Raw genomic sequence first — 27,303 nt, forward strand, 5'->3', positions numbered from 1 at the left:
CGACGAATAAATTAGCACAGTGTGTTTAATGTAGGTAAATGTATGGTAAGGGGAAAGAAAACACGCCTAAAACCAGAGGCTGTTTTAGAAATGATCCATTTATTTGAGTTGTTATTGCAGTGCCATTGTTGTAGTAGGAAGACCGAGAGTAGCAATCCCTTGTACATGATTTTCTCAAACTTTATTTTTTTTCTACAGATTGCCCAGAGCCCAGAGAAGGACTACAATTCCACTGGTAACCGTGAACCATGAGAGAGGACTACAAATCTGTCAGTCACCATGGATACATCTGATGCCCTGGCAAAGTCTCCGCCCCCTTCCAAGGTCTGTCACCTCCTGATGATACGAGTTATTTAAACATGGTCACATAACTTGGGCGGGGTAGCACCACACCAAATAAAATGGCTTTAACACCAATAAATACAAGTATAAAAAAAAACAACAAACAATGATAATAATTATCATTATAATAATTAACATGATCTTGATTGACAGCAAAAAGGCACTAAACATAAAATCGCCTCGGCACTCTGTGGTCTTACAAACCGATGCCAAAAGGGATAATCATGGCCATAGCAATGACAGTAAAGTACAGTAACCAAAAAAAAAAAAAGAATACTTAAATAACATAATACTATTATCATCGTCAGCGTCGTCATCCTCATAACAATATCCAGTCAAGTTTTAACTATAATTAAACTTCCTCCTAGCTAATGAGTATGTACCAGGTACTTCCAGTTTGGCAGAAAATGGGCTTGCATCTGATTAGATCTGTCTGGTGAGGCCTCGGGGTCCTTGGTGTTGCTTTGGCAGAGCTGGGCTGAGCCACAGCTCTTTGCCAAACCCAGAGCTGCTCAGTCACAGCTGGGTCATTCTACAGCTGTTCAAATGCGAGCCCACTGATCGCAATTGTGGAGGCCCAGCCGTAAATTGAGGCTTACAGCAAAATCAAGAATACCAGTACATTTTCTGCCATAAAAATAACGCAAATACAAAGTTTCTATATTTTGTAGAATCAAAAACAGAAGCATGATAAACAAAAATACTAACATAGTATAATTTAATCACTGTAAATCCAGTTAAACAATACGATAAGCACTACCATACACAATGGGCCTGTTTTTTTTTTCGTTTTTCAATATTTTTATGAAACATTTTTATTTATTATCATTTTTTTTTGCATTTAAATGCCCAGGACACCGTGATACATGGCCTTTTGCAAAAACATATGATGTGATTTTGATGGGTTCCACCAGAATGCCCTCTTGCATTCCACATTGCTAGTTCTTCTATTGAAAAGAAAAGGGTGTGACTACTTATGCCACTGATTTTCAATGCATTCTTGTTGTTTACATGCAAGGAATGCCATTCCAGAAAGACATTACGGGCTACACCCCAAGCAGCCGTACACACAGTCATATACGCTGATCTGTTTACGCCAAACTCAATGTAACCGCTTCAAGCTCCAGTCCTGGAGGGCTGCATCGTCTGCTGATTTTTCAATGTGTTCTAGCACTTCCTGCGCGTGCATAATTTAACTAACTGATTGGCAAAATGATCCACGCACCTTGTTCTCATGGTCCAAATTGGTTTCAGATCAAAGTTAGGCACTAAAAACCTGTATGTTATAGTTAAACCTACAGACACTGCGGCCCTCCAGAACTGGAGTTAAACCAGCGGGTGCTGCGGTCCTCCAGAACTGGAGTTAAACCTGTAGCCCCTGGAGTGTGAGATCCCTGTCGTAGAGCATCTCAGCAGGGGAATTAACTGCAGCGGTGTGCTGTATATGAACTGTGTTCCATCTGTTCCTTGTTGCATTTGGCCCTAGTCGCTCAGTCCAAGTGCCCCCCCCCACCCCCACACCCACCAACCTAATCTCCCCCTGCCACAGGGGAGAACCAAAAATAAAAGTATCTTCCAGAACAGGCATTTCCTCTCACCTCCTTATTAGCTACACTATGCTACAAAAGCCACACAAGAAATGGACAATAATAAATCACTACATTTCAGGCTCTTTGGTGTGTTTTTTAAAATATAATCATTTGGCTGCGTTCGTCCTCCTTTTACATATAGCCAATACCTCGCACGCTCCCGAGGTCCTCATCGCACAGGCTTAATCTCTTTTACAGCTGTTCTGATTCTCCACTTTAAAGCTCCACCCCCCTCTTTGGTGTCCAAAAAGAAAACTTACTGTAACTCTTTTCTACTTACTATTCACATTTGCCATCTCTCTACCTCCCTTCTCCATTTCTGCTTCTCTCTCCCGAAACTCAGCTGAGTTACCATTAAACATTTCCTGGAGGGAAACTGGGGAAAATGTTGCTCCAACATATAACCCCTTTCCCTCCAAACGGAACGCGCTCTCTCTCTCTGTACTTGTCTAACCTACATCTCTTAATCTTGGCTCATCTTACGCCTCTACACTCCTCTACTCTCTTACTTTCCAAAAGAAAACCATTTATTCTGTGCTATTTTATCTTACAAACAGATGCAACTCAGATTTTTTTACACTAGCATTAATGTCTGAGAAAGCGACAATTGATCTAGTCTAAAGAACACACCATTTTCCCTGAAAAAAAAGAAAAGAAAAGAAAAAGAAATGCAAACATGCCTCCCGCCATTGTTTCTATAACTTTCCAGGTAATCTACTGAGCTGACACAGATCCAGCTCTCCTCGGGTCTAAACAGTAACTGTGACAACGGCAACAGTCCTCGTCTGATAGCAAGCCAAGGGGGATTATGGGAAAGTCCTGTCCTCCCCTTTGAATTTAAGCCCTCTGGGTTTTAAAAACAGACTACGGCTCACACAAGACTCATTTTCGACAAGCGAAAAGCATTTTAACACCTGGATCTCGAACCCCCATCCTTTTATCTCCCTTGCCAGGCGCTCTCCACACTGAACATGTCTGAACATTCACTAATGTCAGACTTCAGCTCTCAACCTCTGGACATTTTCTACCAAAGGTGAGAGGGGCACACCTGTATTCAAATCAGGACCTTCCACAACACACCTGTGAGTGGGTCCATGCAGGGGAGCACAGAGACCCCCTTCTGAGGCCTGAGATCTATATCCTGTCTGATTTCACACAGACTTGACTGTCACATTTCCCACAACCCTTTGCATTGGTGTTTTTTTTTTTTGAGTGGGACTTCCCAGTTTTTTAGGTTCTGGGTCTTACCTCATCCATTGCTAAAAATTCTGACAGCGCCCATATATGGGAAACCATTAGCCTGGCCTCACTTCCTCTCTACATTCAGGAAATGACATACATACATTTCATATGGATTCAAAAGGCACTTGCTACAGGAGGGCATATATAATTTCTAACACTAGACATAATTTCTAACACAATACATGTTTTCATTATGATGCATATATATGGCCTCGTGTATCACATATGAATCACTTTTGTATTATCAGACATGAACTGTGTGTCCATAGCTATCTCATATGTCAGTTCCACTGGGAGAATTGGAGACACTGGGCTTAGATCTCTTACAGTATAAAGCCAGGCCACACCAGTTTTAGTTCTGCATTACCATACTGACTAAATTAAATCATCAATTATCAACACTGGCAGTTTATTTGGAAATTGACCCTGGTTCATTGTTTTCGGGAAGAATCGGTAAAAATAGAAGTGTGCTCTATCTGGGTGTTTCGAGTAAACTCCGACTGGGAATCACCCTGTGTGTGTGTATTGCAGTGTGTGTGTGTGTGTGTGTGTGTGTGTGTGTATACTGTACTGTTTGAAGACTGGGATTTGTCTTCTGAGTGTGTAAACATCTGAACACAGAAAATGTCTGTGGGCGGAGAAAGGGCTGAACTCCAAAGTGTCCACATTGTTTAAAGGCCCTGAACTGAGGGTCCACAGACGGGCCAGAGAGAGAGGTGTGTGTGTGTGTGTGTGTGTGTGTGTGTGTGTGTGTGTGTGTGTGTGTGTGTGTGTGTGTGTGTGTGTGTGTGTGTGTGTGTGTGTGTGTGTGTGTGTGTGTGTGTGTGTGTGACTGTGTGTGTGTGTGTGTGTGTGTGTGTGTGTGTGTGTGTGTGTGTGTGTGTGTGTATTGGAAGAGGGGTTTCCCCCGCTTACAGGCAAGTATAACCTACAACATGGTGCCTGAGAGAGAGACACACACACACACACACACACACACACACACACAACTCCCCCCCGGTGTGACTCCGCCCTAACCCTCTCCCAGCCCCTAGTTGAGGTTGTTGCTGATGTCCAGGGCTTGCTGGTACACCTCAGTCATGTCGTCCAGGTCTCCCAGCAGGGAGAAGCTACCGTTGTCCCCCGGGGACCCCCTGCGACCCACCCGGCCCATCCTCCCCCCGGGCAGGGGCGGGACAGCTTGGAGACCCCCGAATTTGGCCATCTGGAGGAGGTCCTCGGCCGAGACGCAGGCCCTGATGTTGGGGCGGGGGGCCGCGGGGGGCCAGTCCGCCCCGCGGAACGCGCCCCCGGGCAGGCCCACCCCCTCGTCGTCGCCCACGACGATGCTGGAGGGCCTGCTCTGGCTTCGAGACAGGCCGTCCCTGTGGCCGGTTTCCGCGGCGACCGGCTGCACGCCGCCGTGGTGGGCGGAGTACTTCCCGTTGCGCTTCAGGATGCCCTTGCGGCCGGACGCCCTCTTAGAGGGAGAGCTGGCGCGGGAGAGGAACGGGGTGGTGGCGCCCCCTAGCAGGTCGGAGGAATCGCTGCGCTCTGGGGAGGAGTAGTAGCCAGACTCGCGCTGTTGGCTGTTCTTCAGGATACCCTTCTTGGGGAGGGCCGGGGGCATTTTGGGAGGCGAGCCCCCGCCTACCATGTGCTCCTCTTCCTCCCGCTCGGGGCTGGACCCGGAATCGCCATCTTGGGGGCGTAGGGAGAGGCCCAACTCCACGTCACCGCGAGAGCCGAGCTCTCCGCCGGGCCTGCTCTTCAGAATCCCCTTCAGCCGTTTCAGCCCCGCCTTCTGCTCCTCCTCCTCCTCCTCCTCCCCCCCCAGGTCGTACCCAGCCGAGCCCCCGCGGTGGTTCTCCTTCTTGGACTTTTTGGGGCGCTGGCGGGAGAGCGGCGGGGGCTCGGGGCGCGCGGCTCGGGCCGGGCGGGGCTCGGCGCGGCTCTGCCAGTCGATGAAGCGGGCCAGCATGGGCGAGCCGCCGGACCCCGGCGCGTCCCGCTGGGAGTCGCAGTCGCACACGCTGCTCTTCCAGCCCCAGTTCACCCACCAGTGGTTGGCGATGTCCTCCACCGTGGCCCGCCGGTCCGGGTTCACCATCAGCATCCAGCGGATCAGCCCTCGCGCGTCTGCGGACGGACACCAGGGGGCAGTCATGAGTCCCATATACATACAAAACACTGAGGCTGAACCAGTGTGGATCTACTGAACAGACACACAGGCCAAGCCTAGGATTCAGTCCACAGTAGTTGTAGCTCAACTTTGACTAAAAAATAAAGTGCTGTTTTTTTTCATAAGCAGAGTTTAATTAGAGTTCATTTTGGTAATTGGCGATCTCACCAAGCTATGATCATAAAGGACACAAAAACTTGGCAGAAGGAAACAACCATGTGCCATTTATCTGTCAGCTAAAGCAAATTCAATTTGCTTTAATAATCTCAGCTTAATAACGAGGCCACTTCTCACTCCAGCACTCCAGGGAGATCCGTGGAACAGAGGAACAGAAACAGAGGAACGAGAGCGTGCTGAAGGAGGGCTTCAGGAGACAGAGTCTGGACTTGAGACGCACCTGAAGATTGGGTAGGTTCGCGGTATTCGCCGTTGGTGATTTGGCGGATGAGGTTTTTGTGGTCTCCTCCATCGAATGGCATGGTTCCATAGACCAGTGTGTAGAGCAGAACTCCCAGAGCCCAGCTGTCAACCTGCAAAAACAACAACAGAGTCTCTGCTTAGTGTCTTTGGGTTCATGAAGAGCACTTCATACATTTAGAGGACTGTTATTATTATGACGATGATGATAATTGTTATTATTGGCAGTGGTTGAGTTGAGTTATCCTCCTTTCACTGTAATGCACGTTGAGATCATGAACAGCACTATATAAATGTGATCTACAGTATTTGTTATTGACTGTACTGGATCTATATTTGCACTCTCCTACAAAGGGCATTGACCGTTGTTCAGGTGACTGAAGAATCCAATATCCTGTGAGAGGTATAAGCAGGTCTGAGTGCTCTTGCTGTCTCTTGAGTTTCAAACCTGAGTCATGTGATGTTTTTCTGGTCCTGTGCGAGCACCTCGACGGTCGCAGTTCATCACGTCGCATTAACGCACAGCGTGCGACGGTAACGACTGCGCTCCCGGGGACGGCCTCGCTTGGGAGCCGCGGATCGGCGCAATTTACCGCCGCGGTCGGGAACGGCGATGACCCCTTTAGCGCCGTCGCCAGGGGGAGCGTGCTCGTTGGACCCGTTCCCCTCACCTTTTTCCGCCCGCGGGCGGCGTTGCGTAAGGGGGCTTTCTCTGAGGAAACGCGGAGGGGACGTTACATAAGCCGAGCGGTCACCGGGGTTAATGAGACTCCCTGCGAAAGGCGCAGCGCGCATCCTGCCCGCGGTGACTCACGCCGCGGGCTGTCGACGGTTACTGATTGCCCTGCGTCTGGGTGCGACAGGCCAGTCAGGGGCCAGGAATTTCTTTTGAAAACCTCATGGGACCCAGGGTGCTCGGGAAGGTGGGTGGGTTAGGGTGGCTGGGGGGGGGGGTGCCGGGTGGAATTCAGGAAATGAGATAAGGGTGCTGAAAGGGTACAAACTTCCTCCAGGAAAGATTGGCCACAGAGGAGTTTGCTTCTTGATTCGTCAGCTTACTGGAAGGCTTATCGGGAGACGGGCGGATGTAGGCGCTATTGTTGCGTTTTCGTTTTGAGTGTTAGCGGTAATTTTCTGCCCCCCCCCCAGTAGAGTTTTGGAATTTTGATTGTAATCGCAGCCAGGCAGGGGTTGAAACCCATCATTGTAGATTGTAGGAAATTAATTGTGGTGGACCGTGTCAAGTCGGGTCTAAAAATAAGAAAGTTAATTTTTTTTCCTTAAAGGTACAGTTCCTCGAAAACATCTCTAAATTAAAAACTAAGCGCAAAAAATTATATAAATACATTTTTTGAACTATACGAGCCATTTTTAGATGTCTGCACAGGATGAGGCTGTTTCCGGAGTAAAATATAGCGGCTCTGGCCTGGGGGAACGGCATGGCGGATTACTTGAAGGGAATACGCGACTTTGGGTAATCCCACCACAGCACAGGCAAATCTCTGAAATACTTCCTGTTACCTCATCTCTAACTCACTCAATGCCGCAAAGTAGAACCGCAAATAACAAAGAGACAGCTGGAAAAAGCCCTGCTCACTGCTAACTGCAAAACACAGTGCAAGACAAAACATACATTTTACAATTTCTGAATTAGATTTTAAACTTGTCGACTTTTAAAGTTTTATCATCTGGCTCCTAAAAACCAGGAAGCGTCTTGGTCTATATTTTTATATCTTATATTATTTTAAATGGTCTATTTTTGACTTTTCAAATATATACAAATCTATACATAAGCATATTTTACTATTTTTTTAATCAACGCTATTTACTTTTTATGTATTTCCCAGTCATATTTATTGTTTTTATTTAGAGTAAAGCACCTTGACTACAGCACTGCATCAATAAACACTCATCGTTAAGCTACAGAAGAACTGGTTAACCTTTTGAGTAATCCCATATAAACATAATTACATAGATAGAATTCCTGAAACACTTCCATGTTGTTCATCTCTGACTCATTAAGTTTATTTAAGACAAATCTCTGGAACAAAGGGACTATTGAGAAGCAGTCAGCTCCCTCTCTAATACAGGAGAATAATATGAGACACACTTGGTGTTCTTATGTTGTGTTGGTATTTCCTGTGGTGTTATACAGTGCTAGTGTTCACAGTGTCAGTTAAAAAAAGTTCAGTGTTAGTGTTAACTGTCCTGTTTTATGCAGCCTTAATGTTTGTTGTGGTGCTATTATGTAGCATTAGTGTTGTTATACAGTGTTAGTGTTAACTAGTGTTTTATTCCGTGTTAATGTATGCTGTGATGCATGTAGTATTAGTGTTTCTATGTAGTGTTAGTGTCAACTGTAGTGTAATGCAGTGTTAGTGTTACTACACAATGTGAGTGTTGTAATGTACAGTAGTGTTAGTGTTGACTGTAGTGTTATTACTCGACGTGAGTGTCGTAATGCAGTGTCAGTGTTGACTGTAGTGTTACTACGCAGTGTTAGTGTCATCATGCCATGTTGTGTTCGTTGCGCTCTACCTCTGGTCCGCGGTAAGGCCTTCCGTTCACGATCTCTGGCGAGGCGTACAGTGGGCTGCCACAGTACGTCTGCAGCAGCTTGTCTTTGTGGTAGAGGTTGGAGAGCCCAAAGTCCGCAATCTGCGCAAGCGAGAAGACGACAGAATGAGAAACACTTATTTCAGGAATGTCAGTTTTTTCCCCCCGTCTGCAAATGTGGACTGCCCAGTGGGACTGATGAGCTTATCTCATCACCGCAATATCTGAAAACGGTTCGGTAGCGTGCGCGAATGAAAGAAGTGCTGCCGTCCACCGCTGCTTTTTACCGCGCAGTTTGCCAGCTGAGCCGCGCAGTTTTAATTTAATGTGCCATCGCAGCAGGCCAATGCAGGAGTCAAACCGACCAGAGGCGGTCACCAGTGCCTGATGGGGTTAGAAAAGCCCTACCCTCTCTGTCCCTCCCTCTTTATAACAGAGCAGCCAATCGCACACAAGAGCAGCCAGTCGCACACGAGAGCAGCCAATCACAGGCCATCTAGCGGAGCTGGCGACCGCAGCCACTGCACTGACACTGTCAGCGTTCAACACCGGACGCACACCGTAGGCTGCATCCACACATTATAACCCAGTGTTTTAGCAGGATGAGCCACTGCCTGCTTCGCTGATCTATCATTACCCAGAATCCCCTAGAAAGCAGAACCGTCGGAAAAGAGAAACGCCCCCTCACCTTAATGTTGCAGTTTTCATCCAGTAGCACGTTTTCCAGTTTCAAATCCCTGTGCACCACCCCATTCTAGAGAGAGAAAAAACAACAGTCACACCATAAGCATTCTTCAGCTCATCAACACAGAAGAGCAGAGATACTCAGACCAGGCCTCGGATGCCAGTAACGCTGCCGGTTTTCACTCCTCCCCTCCAATCAGGGACTGATCTGCACCTGGGGCACCGGGTCAGTGGGATCTCTGGCCAATCAGTGACATCAGGCAGGAATGAAAACCGGGAGCGCTACTGGATTATCTGCGTAATCCTGCAGTAGGGGTTCACCCCTCGCGTTGCGTGACGTGACCGTTGAGAAGGTGGCACGGTCTCTAAAACGAAAATAGGCACAGATGTGACCTCATGCAATGAGTCACCGTTTTTTTTATTCTTCTTCCTCGAAGGCACACAAGCCGGGACCTGAATTAAATGTCGGCTGATGCATTTCCTGCCGCCTGACTATAGCCTATTGTACAGCAATGCATTGTGGGTTTTGTGAGCACCACAGTGAGTGCGCAGAAAGGAGCACTGAATGAAAATGAAAAGAACTTATCGTGGAGGGGGAAAAAAACCCCAGAAAAACTGGGCGTGCGTTTATTTTCTTCTGCACCACTATACTGCACCATAAACACTTGCTTGATTACTGTGAAAAACAAGGCTTAAAACACGGCAGGCGGTAAGACTGCTAACAAGGTGATGAATGTCTGGCAGCCTCCCCCCTTCTTCCTCTTAAACCGTGTTTATGATGCCATCAACCATGGTTCATCTGAACATATGTGTGTGTGTGTGTGTGTGTGTGTCGCATGAAAGTCGTGTGGTCTTTAATAATTTAACAGAACGAAACGTATTTTCCCAGCAGAGCTGGATTGAGAGATGAATCAAAAGGGCCAGCGGTTGGGTTAGCTGCTTTTGAGTCGGTCGTTAACATGCAGGGGATCATAAACGGGGCAGTGTGGGATCTGGAAGGGAGAGGCCGCGCCGAGAACCCGCCGGAACCGCTCGCGGTGTGTGTGTAACGCGTTCTCCACAGCGGACGCACATGTTTGTGCAGGAAAAACCACTGTGGCGGATGAATACTCTCACACTCCTACGGCCTGTTTACTGTTAGAGCTCTACCTCTCTCTTCCCCTCTCTCTCTCTCTCCCCTTCGCTTTCCCCTGTCCCTGCATTCTCTGTTCCGCCCATCTCCGCACGCCCACCGTGACTCATCCCTGCATGCTGATTGGCAGCTGTCACGACAACCAGGTTTTTCCCAGCTGCAGGAGATGACATCACCCTCTTTCCAGATGTGCTGACAGTGGGGAAAGCCCTCCACCCCACCCCCTCCAGACTTGTTATAGTAGGGCAGATGGGGTCATAGGGGTAGCAAGTTTTGGGGGGGGTGGGTGGGAGGTTGGAGGTGGGGATGGCTTGGAGCAATCTTGGGCTTACAGTCTAAACTACTATCTATTTAACTTTCTCATGGCAAAGTCAACATAGCAGATCCTTACGCAATGAAAATAATAATGTATTACTATGTGGGCAATATTTAGATTAAGAAGCAGGGTGGGTGGCGGGATCTGGTTATTGTAGACTATCTTTGTTCAGGTGCAGCTTAGTGGTTAGGAAACTGGGTTTGTAACTCAGGGGTGGCAGGTTTGACTCCCAGGTGGGGCATTGCCACTGTAGACATGAGCCAGGCGCTTAACCTGAATTACTTCAGCAAACGCCTGGAGAAAATAAACATACACGCTCCAAAAAAAAAAAAAAAAGTTTTGGCAAAAGGAGACTCACACTTTACTCCCGTGCTCCAAAGCCAAAGCGGTATTTATTTTAACCGTCCGACGGTCGCAACGCTAACCGCCACACGGGTTAAGTAAACACCGCTTTGCTCTCGGAGCGGCTGTTTCCGCGGACGTCAGCTCGTAACTAACCTCCGCAGGCGAGCGCGCTCGGCTGGCGGTAAACTGCTTGTTTGTGATGCACGTGAGCCGGGGTAATGGGGTAGCGGGGTAGCGCGGTAGCGGACGCTCGCTCGCCTTGTGGCAGTGGTGCACGGCGGAGACGATCTGTCGGAAGAAGTGGCGGGTCTCCCGCTCGCTCAGCCGACGCCTCTCGCTGATGTAGTCGTACAGCTCGCCCTTGCTGGCGTACTCCATCACGATCACGATCTTGTCCTTGTTCTCAAACACTGGAGGGGGGAGGGGAGGGGGGGGCAGAGAGGGAGGTGATGGAAGGGGGGGAGGGTAGTTAGGATCAGCCCAAAGGAAGTGACTCAGAGTGGAATACACTAATATTTAGTTGTTTTCATTTAGATAATTTTTTACGTTTTAAAAAGTTTCTATAAGGCGCCAGAACAAATACAACACGCATTTTTCTTGTTTCTTCTTACACAAGCACACACACACACACACACACCCACACAAGGTTCCAACCACTGCCCCTTTCTTAGCCTTTGAGGTTTAATTTTAGAAATGGGGAATCACTGAAATCTCCAGTAAGTGTCCCCACCCAGACTTCTGGATCACACACATCTTAGGAGGATTAACCGCAGCGCTGCTCTATGACATCACTTCCTCCTCACCCCCACTGGCAAGAACACTTTAGCCTGGATCAAACTGTCATTTCTCCTTAACTTTAGAAGTCTCAAATAAATGAAGTCAGATGTTACTATTTGGTGATTTTTGGCAAACTAGCGAAAGTGTGTTTGTGTTTGTGAAGAAAGAAAGCAGTTGGTGAGCAAAGGAAGAATGTTGATTGAATCCAGGCCTTTTTACATCACACAGATTCTAAGGTGTTAGAGTGGGAGTCATGGGAGTAGTGGGAACCTAGGCGAAGAGCAAAAGAGAGAGACAGAAAAGGGGGGGAGTACAGATTTAGAATGGTACCAAGGCCACATGAAACCAAAAGGGGGTAGAGAGAGAGAGAGAGAGAGAACAGGAGGTCTGCTTCCCTATCAGAGAACGTGGCAGCTCCCCCAGACATTCCACACCCCCACACTCTGCCCCTCCCACAGGAGCAGAGATCAGCGGCCAGAACTGCCCTTCTGCTGCTTGCGCACAGCATGCTGCATACTGTACGCTGCACACTACGCACTGTTCACTGCACACTGCAGACTGAACACTGCACTGCACACTATACACTGTACACTGTGCACTACACACTGCCACCAGCACACTGCACACTACACTGCTGCCTGCACACTGCATACTGCAGCCCGTAAACTGCACACTGCACACTGCACACTTTGGCTAGCACCCTGGGTCCACTCTGCTGTGTTTGTCCTTAAAAATCAATATTTGCCCCTACAGTAACTATGAGTCCACATTAAGTACAGAATTTGTTTGTTTGTTTTCTCCTTTGCAAACAAAGTTCGATGACTTGATTTGGTCTACTGTGGCTGTGATCCCTACACATTAAAGGAATGAGTTCCTCTCTTCATTACTTCACATACGAGTCAAATGCTTAGGGGAACTCTTGTGCGAATGAATCTGAGCCAGTGTTTCCATGTAGAGATTAAACTACCTGATGTGTCTTTATAGGATAGCTGCAGTTAGACTGGTAAACTGGAGGAGGGTCTCAGCCACACTTGCTATAATGTGGGATCTACCATCACAGCCGTGACTTGATCTGGCGCTGCCCCCAGTCAGCTGCCTCCCTGACTGCTCTCTCCTCTGTATCCAGTGAGAGCAGAGTCTGTTGCCATGGCAGCGGGAAAGCCCCAGCCTCTGGAGGAACGGCAGGTTACTGTAGGTGATGCTGGCGTGACAGACGGCCAAACCTGCTCTCACGGGGGGCGACTCCGCCCCCAGGAATGTCTCCAGAGGAGGGATTGGAAAACTTAAATCCTGGAGAGCCTGAGAGCGTCTGATGCGTTTCCAACGTGTCAGAGCTGAAGACTCTCATTTAAGTGACTGATTGGCCCAGGGATCCACACACCTTGTTTCCAAGGCCAAAACTGGTTGCTACATGAAAGGAAACCAGACACTGCAGCCCCCTCACATCCTGATATCCCCGGTTTAAACCCAAAAAGAAAGGCCAGACTACCCCCCTTCCAATACAGACAGGGAGGCGGGATTGCATGTCTGCTTCTCATTAACAAAGAGCTGGGCCCAGGTGACCAGTACCCGAAAAACACGCAGCCGTGACTGAGGTCACTTCCTGAAACAAGTCCCCTTGAGTTTCCTCTGTTATCAAAACACAAGCGACACAGGCAGGAGGTGAGTGAGCTACCTGTGTTTAGTCAGAAACGCAGACTACAGTCTGTTTATTGTGATACGCCACTATGGCGTTACCTACAGTATGCAGGTAGCACCCAAAACAAACGGACACGGACCAATCAGCAACCTGCACCGTGGACAGCTAAGGGTTTCGACCAATCAGGTAAAGCCCAAACCGAAGGTGTACTGGGCAGTCGGTGCCGTGTAGTTGCCGGGGGGCTGGCCGCGGTCTGTCAGTGATGCGTGTCAGTCCTGCATTCCGAGCTCAGTGTGAATTCTTCCCCAGCCGTGACAGCGTACTACAGCCGTGGGGGAGCTGAGTTTGTCACTCAGTCGGCGCAGGGTTCGAGTGACCCTTTTTACCTTCAGCTTTGTTGTTTCCACTTAAATTTTTACTGTTAGTACTAATACCTTTTAAGCGGTCATCGCCCATTACTGCCAAGAAAATACACTGGGGAAGAAATACAAATTCTCCTGCAGAAATAAATGTATCTGTGAACTACAGTCAAAATGGTGGCATGGCATAGCTTTGCTTTGCAGGTGGCACAGAGTTTAAAATCCATACAAAAACGAGAACAAGAGACCAGCACTGCAAATTACACAGGCGAAACTTAAATCAAATGCATACTTCATGTACATGTTTCTGAAGTACTGCTCATCCGCTGGTTGGGATTTACGAGCCAGTGATTTATAAGACGCAGGCCCGCGCATCTGAAGCCAGCTTGCAACATGCTGCTCGCCTGCAGGAATGCGAAAGAGAAATGGGGGGATGGGAGGGTAGGGTAGGGGGGGAAGTCCGTACGCCGCTCCGTACATCTGTTACGGATTTGCTACGCTAGAAGTTTAATGGTCGACACGGATGCGAGGGGTTGCCAGATACACGCATGTGCGCCTGCGAGGGATGTGTTTCCAAGGCGTTCTGGGAGGAGTCCAAGACCAGGACAATAAATGCATAAACCATGAGGCTCCCAAAGTGCTCCGCATTGTAAGGGGGGATTCAGACAGAGACCAGCACCCACTGGAAACAGCCACATCCCCCAAAATGTTATTTATGGGGCGAAGAGGTGAGGTCAGGGCTCCCCAAAATTTCTCTCTCTGGTAGATGCACAGAGGTCACAACCCTACGGTACGCCGTGACATAATTTGATGGCTCTAAGAACTGTCGACGTCGCGCCCTTGTAGTCTGGATGGCGGTTAATGAGTATTGGGCGTTGCGGGTTGGACTTTGAATGCAAACACAGTCTGTTCACCTGACCGGCCTCGTGTGCTCTAGGGTTTGACAGCTCAACGGCGTTGATAGCCCTTCCTTAACGTTGCTAAGACGCCGGCGGCTTTATCCACTAACGCGAGAGGAATGCGCGTACTTCGTCAAATCAGAGTGGATATGTAACTAGCGCACTCAAGCAGCACAGCTGTGCTGAAAGGATTCGTGTCAGCTCGGTGTCCCGCGATCTGAGTTAGCCAGTGTGCTACAAGGTCGGTGGTTCGTTTGCCTTGAACCAGGCCCCAATCTAGATAAGGTTCAAGATTCAATCTGGAGAGCTTTCACAGAAGGAATTTAAATAAACAGCTTGGGAAGTATGGCTGGACAATAGCAACCGTTCTTAACCGAGTGCGATCGGCTTTTTAAATTCTGCATCGTCATCGTTTGATATTGTAGCATGTCGCGTGCGCATGGGCTGATGAAACAAAGACTACACTTTAATGATTTTTAACTTCTTTGTGTAATCTCATTGATTTATTAGCAAAACCACATGGCAACATTTTGCTGAAGTATTGACCTGGCCAGACTCTTAGTACCGTGAGTTATTAGCCAGATGTGACGATACGTAGTGTGAGTACTGGTTTAGACCGTCTCTCCCAGGACCTTACAGTAGGGGTAATAGATAACGTGGTGTGTGGTACAGGCTAACGCAGGATGCCGTGCGAAGCCCCTCTCTCTGAGTTTGCTGTGTGATACCCATCTGCAGCTCTGTGAAATTCGGCAGATCAGCAGATGTGGCCTTCTACGGCCCCCGGTCGCCCTCCCCCTAAACCGAGACACGCTCCACACACACTCCAGAGATACGAGATGGAGAACGAGGCCTGGATCCAATCAAGGGTTTGTCCTTAGTTCTGACTCTCAGCTAAATGCAGCAAATCAGTTTAAGTCTATTGTTCGGAATGGAAAAATGTTGCATTTCTGAACTGGGGGAAAAAAGCAGTAACTTCTAAATAAAACTTGAGGGCAAAATTTAAAGACAAACACTGATTGAATCCAGGCGATAGTTTATAAAGATAAACGTTCTGTGAAGGACAGCAGGCAGGGGTGTAACTGGAGATTTGGGTGTGGTGTAGCAGAGCAGGGCAGGGCAGGCAGGGTGTGGCAGGGTGAGGTGGAGTCGGTGTAGCAGAGGAGGTTGGGGTGGTTAGATGGATCATGGGTCTGCATCCCTGGTCCTGGAGAGCCGCAAGCTCTGCTGGTTTTTGTTGTTACTCTGCGTGTAATTAATTAATTAGAGCTGTTGATTACACAGTTAACTCACTTCAGCTGGTTAATTGGGTCTGAACTGGGTGCTGATATTACATGTGAAAGCAAAAACCAGGGCAGCAGACCCCTAAGATATAGGTGGACGGGGGATGTGCAGAGTGGGGTGGGGTGGATTAGGGTGGAGCAGACTGACCTTCGTAGATGGAGATGATGTGGGGGTGTCGGAGAGAAGACATGATCTCGATCTCTCGGCGGATGTGCACCATGTCCTGTTCATCCTTTATCTTCTCTTTACGAATGGATTTAATGGCCACCTGAGAAGAACGAAATAGAAACAAAACACACTTAGAACCAGGATTTAATCAGCAATGTATCCTTAACACAGGGCGAGATTCAATCAACATGTCCTTAACTTAGGCGGGATTCTGCCAACATGTCCTTAACTTAGGTCTGGATTCAATCAACATTTGTCCTTAACTTAAATCAGGATTTTCACCCACAATTAAACACAAACCGCCGGTCTCTATTTTCCTTAGAGTTCAGCAAGCACAGCCATTGCTAAAATCAACAAAAAGAAATGACTTTGCACTGGAAAAACACCAAAATAATGAACGTTCTGCGACATTAATTGTGAAGAACTCTTAGCAGTAAAGGAATGACTGGAAATCAGTGAATCACAGGTACCACTAGGAGAAAGAAGCCGGGTTGAAACACTCAAAATGCAGTTTGAAGAGGGCGGGTTTTCAGTCTGAACCAGAAGACGCTCAACAGCTCTCTAACTCCGACGGCAGCTGGCGACCTGTTCCGCCAGCTTCTCGGGAGCGTAACGAATCCCCGAAACGGCCGCCGCGCTTCAGCCGATAACAGAGGCGGCGGCGGGAGGAGGAAGGGCGTCTGGCACGGGCCTCCCAGGGGGGCAATTTGCAGAAGGGCCGGGGAAAGCAAATGAGGGCTTTGGTGTGGGGAGCGAAGCGGCACGTGCTGAGGTAATGCCAGCCTGCCGCGATGCACAGCCCTCATTACTCTCCGGTTTAGGGGAGCGGTTCTGGCGGTGCCACTCCTCTCGCGGGCGCCATTATCCTAGCGTAACGGGTGGGGCAGGTGGCAGAATTCGGGTGGGGAGGGGGGTGACGAGGGCGTCTCTGCCGTTCTGGGGAGCAGCTGTGACACGTTGTCTTGGCTGGACCTTCCCCTACCCCCGCCCCCCAGGTTAGAACCGCAGCCAGAAAGGAACCTGGGCCCACAGATGGGAGGTTACTCCAAATTTCCACCCCTCCCGGCGCACTGTACTGCAGTGAGCTAAGGCAAGGGTTTCCCAAACTGGGGGGAAGGGGGCCTACTAGGGGTTTTGTGAGTCCTGGCAGAGTCCCATATATATTGTATGCATTTCATGAAAGGACGCATTTTACACTTAAATCCTGCCTGGTTTCGTCGTCACTGGTAAAGCAGTGATCGTTGGGTCGTATGGATCCAATTTCAATGACACCATGATTTAGAAATGCCTTCCATGCACTTGTGTGCTAAATAAATGAAGGTCTCTCGGCTTGTTTGTTTTTTTAAATGTGGGTGTCTTTAGCCACAGGGCCGCTATCTGGGGGAGGTTTTTGTGAATCTCAGAGTTGAGGCACTGTCAGCTGCTCAGAAGATGAAGTCATCGCTCACAGTGCTGTAACCCTAGTTGAGGTGACTCTCTCCCCAAAGCATCTGCCCTGATTTCAGGGCCACACGGACGACCCGAGGTCCGTTTTCACCGAACGCTCGAAGCGCTGAAACCAGGATCCGTTTGGCCGCCGCCTTCTCCTCTCGCTTCCTTATCTGGCGCCTCATTCCGCTGGCTCGCCGAAACGCGCCCCTTAGTCAGCGTCTCTCTCTCCCCGCCCGGGGCGGGACGAGGTACGAGGCGATGACAAACGGCAGCCATTAGCGGAAATATGCTTTATTACAAAAGGACACCGCGTACCGCGCTCTCATTGGCTACGAGCGGAGAAGGGGGGGTATTAATAGAACTTCCACCTCCGCCGAGCGCGCACTCGGGTGTTCAGAAATCGTAAATAACCCCCCGATGACGGTGACGCATTTCCTAATGAAACGCAGAGAGCGGAGCACGTCGTTATTACTGCCGGCCCCATGTGATGGCTGGTCTGTTTTTTTTTTTTGGCCACCGGAGCTTTTTCATTGGTTGATTTAGCACGGCCGTCCAATCCCAGACCTGAGGGAGCGAGGGTGACTGTTTGGGGAGGGAGAGACAGGGTCTATAAATTCGCACAGGAAGCGGAGAGGATGGATTGGGCCTAGAGGACAGGAAACGGTCACAGGAGATCCATTTCCTGTCTACCTGCGTCACTGGCGGCCCAAGCCCGTTCCCCCTCACTAAACCTCCAGGGCTTTTAGGGACTGGAGGCAGGGTAGCACAGAGCAAACGTTCGGAACGAGAAAGGCAAAGTAAAAGTGTGAACGCTTCAGAATCGAGGTGCTTTTGATTGACCGCAGGGCTTAGGGTGAGTGGTTTTCTATAGGTGGAACAGGACAGTGTTCTATAGGTGGAACAGGACAGTTTGTATGCATACAGAGTCCAAATGCAGAAGGGGAGGAGGGGGTGAGGGGATTTGGACTTTTAAAACCCTTCTTCCATTGATTGTTACAGTTTTAATATTAAACCCGAAAATAAAACGCAAGTAAGTCAATCATTAGAAAATGCAGGGAAAAGGTGAACCCTTTTCCGTCTGCAAAAATAATAGTGTCAGCTGGTGTGTGGCTTCCTTACAGTGTGTATGTTTGGATAAGAGGAGCATGAGGGTGTGGAATGCAATGAGCTCTGGTTTCCATATTTATAAAAACCTCTGTATGGTGTACGTCGTGTCGCGTGTGATCACATGCTGCACCCACATTTACACACCCCCACGCTCACTTAATCAGAAACAGTCGCGTTAAACGTGTAGAGACAGACGCAGACACAGACACATGGACAGACAGACAGACACACGGACAGATGGGCACAGACACACGGACGCAGGCACGGATACACGGACAGAGCCTCAGCTCCACGATTGCAGACAAAACTTGTCTAATGACTAATAGATGAACCTGAGTGAAGGAGAGAGAGGGGGAGTGAAGGGGTGGGGCTGGGTTGGGGGGGGGGGGGGCAAGGGGGAAGATCAGAAAGATTTTGAACAAAAGAAGTCAAGAAAAAAAGGGATGAATTATTGAAGCTGCATGGGGGATAAGAATAGACAGAATAGACTCCGGTTACTCATCGGGCTTGCCACCAGATGAGACATATAGTATTTATGGTCTTTGCACAAGGCCCAATGTAAACACAAAGCACCATTAACCGAACGCTCCGTCCATTCCACTGCATTGTTTCCCCTTCTGGTCTGCAGGGACCAAAGCCTCTTTCATCCTCCAGGCATTCTGACCTTTCAACTCCAAGGCATTGGTGTGGTTCCCTAAAATTTAGGGCTGCGTCAAGATCAAGGAATGTCCTCACGGAGAACAGTACCTCTGAAACCTCCGTACCCCCTCTCATTTTTATGGAAAAAAAAACTCAGTTCGGTTAAAATCCACCATTACAATCTCTAAATCTCAGGCTCGGGCTATTTTTTTTTCCTGCGAAGAGTTTTTTTTTTTTTTTTTCCTGTTAAAAGCAGAAAGCCAGCACAGCAGTAAAGTCATCCACAAAAAGGCAAGCAGAACCACATGTTGTATCTGGAGCCAGAATAATTAGAGTACACTCCCATAACGAGAAGCCCAGCTAGGCTACTGCGGGTCAGAGACACATCACAGGCACAGAGACACATATAAATATAAACGTGAAACTTTTCCTCACGTGTAGCGGTATTCTCACTAACTTCCTCCTCTCTGGTAGTCTAACGAGTTGCTTAAATTCTCCTTGAGTTCACAAGGTCCTAGGAAAAGTTGGACCTGTTGGTGTTGGTGGTTGTTGGTGGCAACAAATTCTCACTGGACAGCTCACTAACAGGTCACCAGATCTGCCACTTCAGAGTAATCCGGCCCTCTAGGCTTGCTGTCTAGGATTGACTTCTGGGATATGAAGTTCTTGGGGTGCATTTTCATTTTTTACGTGTGCGCATACATTTGGTACACGGACAACAACTGAGATCACGAAGGGCTGCTAGGTGGCTCATCCTGTTAAGGTTCTGTTCCAGTGTGTGGATGAGCTTTACAGTCCAGTGTTGATGCAAGACCGTGCCAGTACCGGCTGTGGCCGACAGCCCCACAGGTTGGCACATAATTGGCTGTGGCATCACCCAGGGAGGGAGGGTTTCAGTTTGTGGGAATGACCGTTTGTCATTGCTCTTCAGTGACCCCTGCTGGCCAACTGGGCAGCCACGGTCTGCTTGCTCAAGCTACACACAGTGTTTTCCAAACACTTTCTCAAATTCATGGCAGAGGTTGTGTCAATGAGCGTGACCTTTGACCCCTTGCCGAATCTGACTGAAATCATAAAGTACTTAAGAACCCCCCCCGTCCTGTGGCGGAGCTTTGGGGGCGGGGCCGCACACGCACGCACTCGCCGTTCTCCCTCTCTCGGAGTCCCCGGGATCATCAGACGCAGTCGCGTTTGATCTCCCCGCCAGCTGGCCCACTTGGCCGCTGCGTTCTAACCGCTGCGTTCAGGTGAAGCGCTATCCCAGTCAGGCAACACAGAGCGGCCCATTGTTCACCGTCTGTTCCGAGGGGGGGACGGGGGACTCGAAGTGAAAGGATATCCCCTGCTTCACCGGAGCTTGACGGGAGGTGGGGAGATTTCTCAGGTAATTAGGGCAAATAAAGTGCACGGGCGACCAACACAAGAGCCCTCCCCAGCGTCCACAACCTTTACTGAACCTGCGTGCGGTCACCTGCCGATCGCTAGGCTTAGTGAAGGGAATTTGGAATAAAATTATGGAATAAAAATTTTTAGAAAATTATACAGTGAATGCATAAATTCTTCAGTACATACCTCATGTGTACTGACACTATTTTCATTGGGAAAAAATATTTTTAATGGACTACAATTATCAATGGCTAGCTAATAAAAAAAAACTACATCTCCCAGCTTCCTCCATGGGAAGGAAGGAAGAGGTGGTCTTGGGACATTGGAGCCTGTGCTAAACATCTGTTTTTAGGAGTTGGTTTGCACATTAAGACGGGACAGTGAACCAAAGCCAAGACAAAGACCGAAAAACAAAAGGAGGGCTTAATCATAGTCCTCTACTGTCATTCTCAATATTTCTTTGGTTAATTCAACACCGACATCCTTTAGTTGTATCCTGTTTGAATAGTTATTATGTGAAAGATCCGATTATATCAGCTGTTCGCAATGTGAGCTCACTCTGCCTCTTCTGTCAGCGTTCCAAGTGTCTCCCATCTCGACGTTCCCAGTGTCTCCACAAACCCTCCCCACTCTGAGCATTCCTGGTGTTTCCCATCTCCCTCTCTCTTTCTCTTTCTCTTTCTCTCACACACTCTCTCTCCACCCCCTCTCGGCAGGATATTAACTTTCCACCGGGTTTTCATTTCCTGCTGAACATGGACTTTGATGTGTCATTATCTACAGCTGTCAGCGCAACCTTTACAGTGGGGTTCTCCCTCCCTCTGTATCTCTCTCTCTCTCTCTCTCTCACACACACACACACAAACACACACACACTCACGCACACACAAACATGTATGAGTATGCTTCATACACAGAACCCCACACACACGCGTGTATGGCCACGCTTCATACACACACGTGCATAACCACGCTTTCACACACACGTGAGTACGCTTCATACACACAGCCCCACATATATATATGTATGGCCACGCTACATACACACACACACCCACACACACAGATATGTGCATAACCACACTTTCACACACGCACACACACACACACACCTCCTGTCCCCCAGTCTCTCCTGTATGACAGCGGTCCTGTCGCCTCTACCCTCTATCTCTGTTTGTAAACTTGTACACTGACAGGCAGGGGACAGCAGTTCAGGCAGAGAGATGAGATTACATAAGGCCTCTGCACTCTGCTTTGACATCAGCCATATGGCTGCACACGCCCGTGAGTCACAGAGGTCAAAGGTCACGTACAAAACACACAACCACCATCGCGGATACTGTAACTACTAGCCTCCGTGTAATCATGTCCAAGACGGCATCTGCACACACAAACACGCTACAGTTTGTCAGGTTGAGTTACTCTTCATCTCAAGACTGACTTCTTAGATACAGCCCATTTATACAGCTGGACATTAACTGAAGCAACTTGGGTTAAATGCCTTGCTCAAGAGTACAATGGCAGCACCCAATTTGGGAACTGGTTGATGAGAGGCATGCAGCCCAGGCCATTTCCTTTGTTTTCTGATTAGTGTCCCCTTGTTCGTGGTTTTATTTGTGCTCAGTGAGCAGGGGTCCCCCAGTCAGGCCCCACAGCTCTCTGCGGTTCTGGGGGACAGGGCTTCGGGCTGGGGGTGATGATAGCCTAGAGCAAAGCTGCTGCGACAGAGTCCTGCCACACGGCGGGTCACTGCCCTGGGGGAAGGCCCTGCGTCCGAGCACCAGCCCCCACCAACACTGTGAGGGAATCCCCTCGCGCTCGAAGCCCTGCGTGCGCGTGTGTGTGTGTGTGTGTGTGTGTGTGTGTGTGTGTGTGTGTGTGTGTGTGTGTGTGTGAGAGAGAGAGAGAAAGTGTTTGTGTGTGTGAAAGAGAGTGAGAGAGAGTGAGAGTGTATGCATGTGTGAGAGTGAGAGCGAGAGAGAGAGAGAGTGTGTGTGTGAGAGGGATAGGGGAGAGACAGAGCGAGAGACAGAAAGTGTGTGTGTGTGTGTGTGTGTTTGTGACTTAGAGACATTAGGCTGTAGGAGGCTGTATTACAAGAGGCCAGTCTCCCAGAGGAGGGACAGGAATGCATTATAATTGAGAGTTATGGCTACTTATTCACTCTGTGACTGTCACACCCACAGCCTCAATGCAAACTATTTTACATCTATGGGAAAGAGGCAACACTCAGAACCGCACTGGCTAACAGAGTACACGCATGCCTGCACGCGCTCTCTCTCTCTCACACACACACTCACACACACACTCTTTCTCTTTGATTCTTTCTCTCTCTCTCTCTGTTACATGCCTGCTCTTATCCTTCCACTTGAGTTCTGCACTCTCATTCCCAAACAAAAACATTTCCATAGACTACAACACACAATGCGCCCTGCAAACCCCTCTTAGGCAGTGTATTTATAGACTGATTATTCCATAGTCAGACTCCTACTGGATCAGACAGCTGTTTGAGAGAAGCGTGTTCTTGGTCCAGGCCCAGAGACACTCAGACTGAGGTACTGATGCAACACTGAGGAAGTGACAGAGACCCTGACTTGCAGAGACAGTACTGGGACCTGGACTGAAGTGTCTGAAAATGCTCTGCGTAACAGTAACTAAGATGCTCCATGTAACAGTAACTAATGTGCTCTACTGTATGTAACAGGAACTAAGGAGTTCTATGTAACAGTAACTAAGATGATCTACACAACGTTAAGATGCTCTACATAACAGTAACTAAATATAGCTCTATGTAACAGTAACTAAGATGATCTACATAACAGTAACTGATAAGATATGCAAACCTCATCCCTCCAGTCACCGCAATATATTACTCGAGCACATATGTGAGACAACCACAGAGCCTGTATGCGCTCTCTGGGGTTTCTAAATGCAGTCCCTGTCTGTGCTCTGAGCCTGTTTGGCAGCCTGAGGTGATGTCTGTACAATTTTAGCCCCCGTTAACTCGATGGCATTCAGGCTGACCTACGTGCTCCGGCTGTTGGGAGGGAGCAGTGAATGGCAACAGTCATAAAGAATATCATCTGCGCAGTCTGGCCTTCTGCCCTGTCAACAACCTGCCCTGTTTACCTCAGAAGTCCGAGGCACATCAAGGTGATGCTTTTCATCGTGTTCTCTGCTTGGCGCAAAATGGTTTGTTTTCGACCCATGCTCGACCTTCGTAATTTCCACATCCAAGTCATCACAAAATGGCCTAATTCAAGAATCTCTCATGCTCACGTCTAGTTGGACAGATTAAAACGTTTTTTGGGCAACCTCAGAAGTAGCACAAGTGAGTCCATGACCTGACCTGACATGACGCGCAAAAGAACATCGACCTTTAAGAATGTCCGATGAGGAGGACAGGAAGTTCAGCCCATCTGGGGTCACCATCATTCATCAGCTCTGTATCAGGCCTGATCTTAAAGACCCCCAGGGTCTGTGTTGTGAAGGGGGTGTCCCCTTCACAGGCAGCTGGCAGGCCAAACACACAGAGTAGAAACACTGAGGTGGTACTTTCCTCTGAGTAAAATTCCACACATGGAACATTCTTGCCCTGCTAAGGGTGAGCAAGGTCAAATTACCCAGCACATGACAATATTTACCTTGTGTTGGTAGGGTTGGGGGGGGGGGGGGGTCATGTGCCCCGGCAAACTCAGGGAAAATTTAGCACCAGATGGAACATCAACAGAACGGCCCCGTCAGGACATTAATAATTTCCACTGCCCTCCGTCACATGTCCGTAATTCGATATCGCGACCCGTCCCAATATAAAAGCAAGCCGAGTTGGAATTGTGAGAGGGTCGTAAAAAAATGCGCGTGGCATATTGCACGAGCGATGGCGCCAGGAGAGAATCCTTAACATTGTTTCCATCAGCTCCGAGGACAAAACACCGACGCCTCACTTTCCCTCAACAGCCTCGTCGACTTCAGTCTGCGCATCTCGTTATAAGTCAAAAATTTGTGTTAAACCACTATACTGTGGCCAACACCGTGCAGCATGGAGCAAATTAGCCTAATTGAAGCATTTAAACACATTTGCATATGTAGAGTATCCATTTAATTATGTAAACAGACAGTGCATATGAATAATAATAATAATAATACTTTGTACTTAGCCTTTACAAAAAATGCACGTCTACGCAAAATCTGGCATTACAAACTATTATTTGTAATTTATTTTTCTTTCATGCTAACCTATGTTTAAGTGGGCGGAAACGTCTAGGAAAAGCTTTTGACCTTTGAAACGAAGCATGTCATTGGGGTCATTAAGGACCATCAATCCTGTCAGTGACTGGGCTTAGCGTCAGAGTGCGAGATTTGCGCATCCGGCTCGGGGCACCGCTAGAGACAGTGCGTGCCGTCGGAGACCGCAAGGACCTCTGGGGCGCCGGGAATTCCCCCTTGAGTAAGCACTTCGCTCTGCAAGTGACTCTACACACGCGCACGAATGCTTGGCATTTTAATTCACGCTCCATTGTGCAAAGAATTAAACGCCTTAGCAGTGAAGGAACCGTGAACAAGGAAAAATCCCTGTCGATTCAACTTTGTATTTCATCAATAGGCCTTCTGTTAAAACATAACTGTTATACACGGTGTACTGAAGGCTTTTTAGGTTTTAATACTGAGACTGTACTTCATATTTAACCCGTAGTGAATCATCACAGGACACATCCAAAAGCAGTAGTCTTTGTTATACAAAAAAAAAAAAGAAAAAAATTTGCATATCACTGACATTTGTCACTGCTTGGAGAGTGTCTTGCAGTGTCTGGTGTCTTACCTCTCTACCGGAGTGTCTTTCGATGGCCTTTTTCACCTTTCCGTACGTCCCCCTTCCGAGCGTCTCCAGTAACTCGTAGCGGTGCTTCAGGTTGTGCTTGTGCTGGTGTTTCTTCACACCTGACCCCCTTCTGCTGTCGCACGCTGTCAGTGCTTCTGCCGCGGGACGTTCGGCAGGTAACCGCGGAGACGACTGGTCTCCCCAGGACTTCTCTGTCCCGTAACGGGATAGCCGATGCGGTGAAAGGCTGTCAGTTTCCATCTCGCGGGAAAAAGTGCAACCTTGACTGTTTCCACGACCGTCCTCTATGTCTGTGTATTTACCCAATTTCATCAAAAGTAGTAGTCTAGTAGTAATAGTAGTAAAACTAGTAGTAGCCTAATAATAATAATAATAATACTAATAATAATAATAATAATAATAATAATAATAGCTTAACAAATAAATAAATAAATTAAGACGAGCAATGCGTGATCAGAAACAAATGAACTGCGATTCAGATCTTAATTGCATTATTAATTTCATATGGCCACTGTTCTCCTGGTCATATTTTAGTTTGCTGGGAGTATCGCGACTCCTAACGTGTCCAGTACAGTAGGCTACTGTCAGCTCCAGCATTCAAAGGCAGAAACAAAGAAAAAAAGTGGACTAATCGCTATTTGCTTACACATCAATATTTCAGAGATGAAATTGTTTAGCACCTACGATGAATGTAAAAAGTATGATTAATTATGGTTCTAGCTTTAACACAATAAATACCTCAACTAAGCATCTATCTCTACTTTCGATTTTAGACAAAGCGTCCTTGCGTATCCTACGGATGATAATGCACAATATTTAGAAAATCTCAAAGACGCAAATATGCAAAATATTTCGAAGTACATTGACTATACCATATAATAATTTTCTTCGTTCTTTTCTCGCGTAGAGGCATGGTCAATAGACCTTGGCCGTGCTAAATTACGCAGGGTAGTGTTTATAGTCTTCTGTTAAATGCTGCCTATATTACGAAGTCAAAAAATAAAACGAAGAACCATCACCGTCAGTGCTTCCCGAGAAAGCAGCAACGAAGCCGGCGTTCTGGATGTAGATAACCCTCATTTTGTCCCCAGACCAGGTGTAACGTCATTGACCAGTACTACGACTACAGTGCCCGTGATCCATGCCCAAAGCGCCCTCAGAGGTGTGCGATGTTCGTTTTTCAAAAGCTGAGACGTTCTGTGTAATGCCATAGTCATTGTGCTCGCCTTTCTCCTTGTACCCTCTTTCTGTCTTTCTCGGTTTCTAATCTGGAAGGTTGCGAATAAGGAATGCGAGCTGCTTGAGACCGGGGGCGGAGTTATACCACCACCCCGCCCCTCCACCCCGTCTTTGTACTTCTCATTTGCCTTTTTTCTGCTGCAGCGTTCTCCCTCTTCCCTTCCGTCGGTGGCATATGCTGTAAAAAAAGGTAGCAAACAGAAAAGACGAACTGGACGAGCCCAACAGTGTTAAACAATGAGCACCGAGTGACCGACCGACCGGCGAGACATGCGAAATGGCAAGAGAGCCAGCCGTATAAATAAATCACCTGCAGTAAATGACCGTTTCATTCAAAGGAAGAGGAAACAGATTATGCTCGATATCATTAAGTACACTTAAGATTTAATTGCATCGATTAAGAACGCGAAAATAAATCTAATTGCTTTCTATTTTTGGAGCCATTTTCTGTACGCTCCAGCATACCGTGCAATAAATATAGTTTTGTGAGAGGAAATATAAATATATCCGCAGGTTTCTGTTTCGGATGCCTGTGAGGTCTGAAGAGCACCGTTACTTTTAATTGCAGTCAATGGATCACTTATGACTGAAATAGCCATAGGCGTGTACTCGGGCTGCGCGGAAAATTGGCATAACAGATGTGCCGCCAAGAGCGCGCGCGCAGTTTATTGGACAGGACAAGACAACGGGAAACCGATAGATCTCAGACCGCCATTCGCCTCTGGTCGATGATCCCTACTGGGCCTTGGGGAAA

General features: G+C 48.1%; 2 protein-coding genes across 10 annotated transcripts in view; one reads left to right on the forward strand and one right to left on the reverse strand.

Annotated features, from left to right (window-relative positions):
* dbx2 (developing brain homeobox 2) overlaps window positions 1-27,303 on the forward strand; it is a 98,819-nt gene that overhangs the window by 49,210 nt on the left and 22,306 nt on the right. For 3 of the 9 annotated variants that reach the window (XM_064344735.1, XM_064344738.1, XM_064344734.1), the window contains exons 3-4: window positions 199-333; window positions 5,665-5,742. In XM_064344735.1, the coding sequence (XP_064200805.1) occupies window positions 199-333; window positions 5,665-5,742 (213 nt within the window). Of the gene's footprint in view, window positions 1-192; window positions 334-5,641; window positions 5,743-27,303 lie in introns of those variants that run through there. The other 6 variants (XM_064344737.1, XM_064344739.1, XM_064344744.1 and 3 more) reach the window with 6 other exon arrangements.
* On the reverse strand, window positions 81-27,097 carry LOC135259871 (NUAK family SNF1-like kinase 1). Its single transcript, XM_064344732.1, has 7 exons — window positions 25,290-27,097; window positions 15,887-16,007; window positions 11,043-11,194; window positions 8,996-9,061; window positions 8,290-8,409; window positions 5,732-5,864; window positions 81-5,291 (listed from the first exon to the last, which is right to left on the reverse strand). Exons 1-7 carry the CDS (start codon window positions 25,620-25,622, stop codon window positions 4,204-4,206), a joined length of 2,013 nt encoding a protein of 670 aa, XP_064200802.1. The 5' UTR covers window positions 25,623-27,097; the 3' UTR covers window positions 81-4,203.

This window comes from Anguilla rostrata, chromosome 7, assembly GCF_018555375.3.
Source record: "Anguilla rostrata isolate EN2019 chromosome 7, ASM1855537v3, whole genome shotgun sequence".
NCBI lineage: Eukaryota > Metazoa > Chordata > Actinopteri > Anguilliformes > Anguillidae > Anguilla > Anguilla rostrata.